Genomic DNA, 3,143 nt, shown 5'->3' with positions numbered 1-3,143 from the left:
TGGTATTTTTTTTTAAGAAAACCAACTCCATCCGTCTCACAATGTAAAAACATTATTGACACTATTGTAATTTAAAAAAAAAAAAGTGTAGCTGATTTAGTATAAAATTCGTACTAACTCAACTATAAATTTATGATACTTATTTTGGGACGGAGGGAGTAGAACGGAAGTAGTAATATTTTTTCACCATGTTTCTAAAAATGTGTAGTGACAAACGTGCAGATAATAGCTTGAATGTCGACTATGAAAATATTTGTTTTTAAACTCAATACATATGCAAATACTCATATACACGTGCACACGATCACCCATACGAACTCATCCATGCATACTCTATCTTTATGAGCATCTTTGAGATACAGAACGAACATATCATCTTGAGATTTATAAAATGACCGTAGACATCTTGTCATCGTCAGAAACGTCTTTTTTTACTCAAAGCGTATCACCAAAAACCCTGAAATAAATTCAGAAATAATGCAAACATTAGAATTTGAACATTGATGAACTGAGTATATCACTGTCATTTTAACCATTCGATCGCAGATTAGCTTGCGCCGACTATGAAGATATAATACTACGATCACGCCACTCATCATAAAAGAGGTTTGTGCCCCACGCCTGAGCACGCAACTGCGCTGCAACCAACTCCCTAAATCATTTCAAAGAAAAAAAAATTCCCTAAATAAAAACGCAGCTGCAATCAACCAATCAGAACCGAGGGACACCCGCGCCACGGATCGCTGCCCAGGATCCGCGTGCCTCGGCTGAAACCAAATCCACACCATCCACCGCCCGCAGATCCAACGCTCGAAAACTCACTCCCCTCTCCTTCGCTCCCGAAACACAGAGCGCCGAAAACGCGAAACTTCCCCGGACTGGCGGCCACCCGCCGCCTCCTCTCGTTAAAAGGACCCCCGAATCCCTCCCTTCTTCCTCACTCTAATCCTCAAACCTCCCAAGCAATCCTCACCCCGCGCCCCAGCAAAGCAAGTCCTCCCGCCCCGATGGCCCGCACGAAGCAGACGGCGAGGAAGTCCACCGGCGGCAAGGCCCCGCGGAAGCAGCTGGCGACGAAGGCGGCCCGCAAGTCCGCGCCGGCCACCGGCGGCGTGAAGAAGCCGCACCGCTTCCGCCCCGGCACCGTCGCGCTCCGGGAGATCCGCAAGTACCAGAAGAGCACGGAGCTGCTCATCCGGAAGCTCCCCTTCCAGCGCCTGGTGCGTGAGATCGCGCAGGACTTCAAGACCGACCTCCGCTTCCAGAGCTCCGCCGTCTCCGCGCTCCAGGAGGCCGCCGAGGCCTACCTCGTCGGCCTCTTCGAGGACACCAACCTCTGCGCCATCCACGCCAAGCGCGTCACCATCATGCCCAAGGACATCCAGCTCGCCCGCCGCATCCGTGGCGAGAGGGCCTAGGCTACTTCCTGTTTCCCAGTGTCTGATCTGGTCTCGAGGTGTAGAGATGTGTTGGTTTCTTGTTAGGTCGTGCCTGTGGTAGTAAGATTCGTCGTCGGTTGTGTTACGGTGTGATGTATGTGATGGTACCATCTTGTTATCATCATCAATGGGAAGTTTGCAATCTGATTTTAAGCATGACTGTTTGTTTGTCTCATCTCAGTAAATGTTTTTGGCAGAATTTGCTGGTAAATGTGCCACTGAATCTGATAAACATGACGTTCACATGCTCCAGTTCAGTTCAATCTGCATTTGCTCTCTGAATTCTTTCCCCCCCTTTTAATGGTCACTCTCAATTCTTGCGTGGAAAGGAACATAGTGGATTGGATAACTGTCTCTTCTTTGGCTACAATTTGTGTGCTTCTGAATGCCAATCTCTTCACATGTTCTCTGCATTTGTTGCTGGAGGTTGTCCCATAAACAAGTGTAGGGATCTATATCTTTCTTGGCGTCGTTCCATGGAAGCTATGAAATTCTGGCTGTTCTAAGTTTAACTCGATTTGCAGTATCATGTGATGTTTTCTTTACTGACTCCTGTGTTTGTCAGTTTTGTATTCCAAATGGAATGGGAAGAATATGTATCTGCACTCTGTTAAAGCATTAATAAACTTTTAGACTTGCCACTGTAGTTTATATATAATTTTGAATCTGAGATAGCTGCAGCAAACTGAATCAGTGTGGGTGTGTCTTGTAATAGCCATAGCATCTTACATAGCCTGAATAATTTCAAATAATTGTTACCCTTCTGCACCAAATTTGTCCAGCCTTCAGCATGGCTTGTTCATTGTCTCGAGTTAGGTGCATCATTTTCTCAGGATATTATCTTATCAGCTTGTTTGCATGCATATTATCCATGTCCCCCACCAGGCCATCACTCCAACAGTATTACAAATTCTCTAGCATCCATCACAGTATCACTCAAGCATGAAGAAGTCTTATTAATCTTTTTATAATTGTAGAATGCAGTGAATGGAGACGTTTGTATCATGGATTTTGTTGACAAGAGCTTCATACTGACTACTATTGATGTTCGAGGAGACTCTCATCATCATCACTGTTATATGTAATCAGTATCATAACAGTGGCAGTTTTCTCTCTCAAATTTCTCGGATCCAGTTAGGCAAACAAAGTTTGCACGGAACTCTGGTGTATAACCATTTCTTCCATTATGTCTTACTGCAATGTATTTAGTTACCTACAAATTTATATATCTATATAGAGCTCTTTTATGGTACCCTTCGTTAAATATTGGCCCTCCATTAATGAAATCTAATGATGACGATTGTTGCGTACTGCTGCAATTTGCCAATAGAATGGCGAGCGGTATATCTTGCACTTCTTCTCCCAGGTCCTCCAGTATACAAATCCTAAGGGCGTTTTGGAAAGTAAAAAAATTCTGTCCGACCGTCTCAACCTACGGGGACTCGACCGCCGTGGCGATGTCGGCTGGCCCCCCAAGGTGCAGCACCTTGGAAGCGATGCCACCCGGCGCACGCTGCTCGCCCGCGACCGGCGGCTGGACATGCCGGGCATTCAAAACCATGGTTGCGGGCTGCCCCGGCCTGCCCTCTGGGATCGCGCTGACTGTGGACGGTGGCGAGGAGACCCCGAGGCTTTGCGACTACTTGCGTGCAGGAGGCGGGAGCAGACTAGCAGCTACTGTTGTGCTACGGCGTGCGCATTGTG

At 46.6% G+C, this 3,143-nt stretch overlaps 1 protein-coding gene across 1 annotated transcript; it reads left to right on the top strand.

The window, feature by feature from the left end:
* The first annotated feature begins 942 nt into the window (after nucleotides 1-942).
* On the top strand, nucleotides 943-1,595 carry LOC123440480 (histone H3.2). Its single transcript, XM_045117048.1, has one exon. It carries the CDS (start codon nucleotides 1,008-1,010, stop codon nucleotides 1,416-1,418), a length of 411 nt encoding a protein of 136 aa, XP_044972983.1. The 5' UTR covers nucleotides 943-1,007; the 3' UTR covers nucleotides 1,419-1,595.
* The last annotated feature ends 1,548 nt before the right edge of the window (nucleotides 1,596-3,143 follow it).

The sequence above is a fragment of the Hordeum vulgare genome, chromosome 1H (genome assembly GCF_904849725.1).
Source record: "Hordeum vulgare subsp. vulgare chromosome 1H, MorexV3_pseudomolecules_assembly, whole genome shotgun sequence".
Classification (NCBI taxonomy): domain Eukaryota; kingdom Viridiplantae; phylum Streptophyta; class Magnoliopsida; order Poales; family Poaceae; genus Hordeum; species Hordeum vulgare.
Note: the sequence above shows the minus strand (reverse complement) of the source record. Positions and strands in the feature narration are given on the sequence as shown.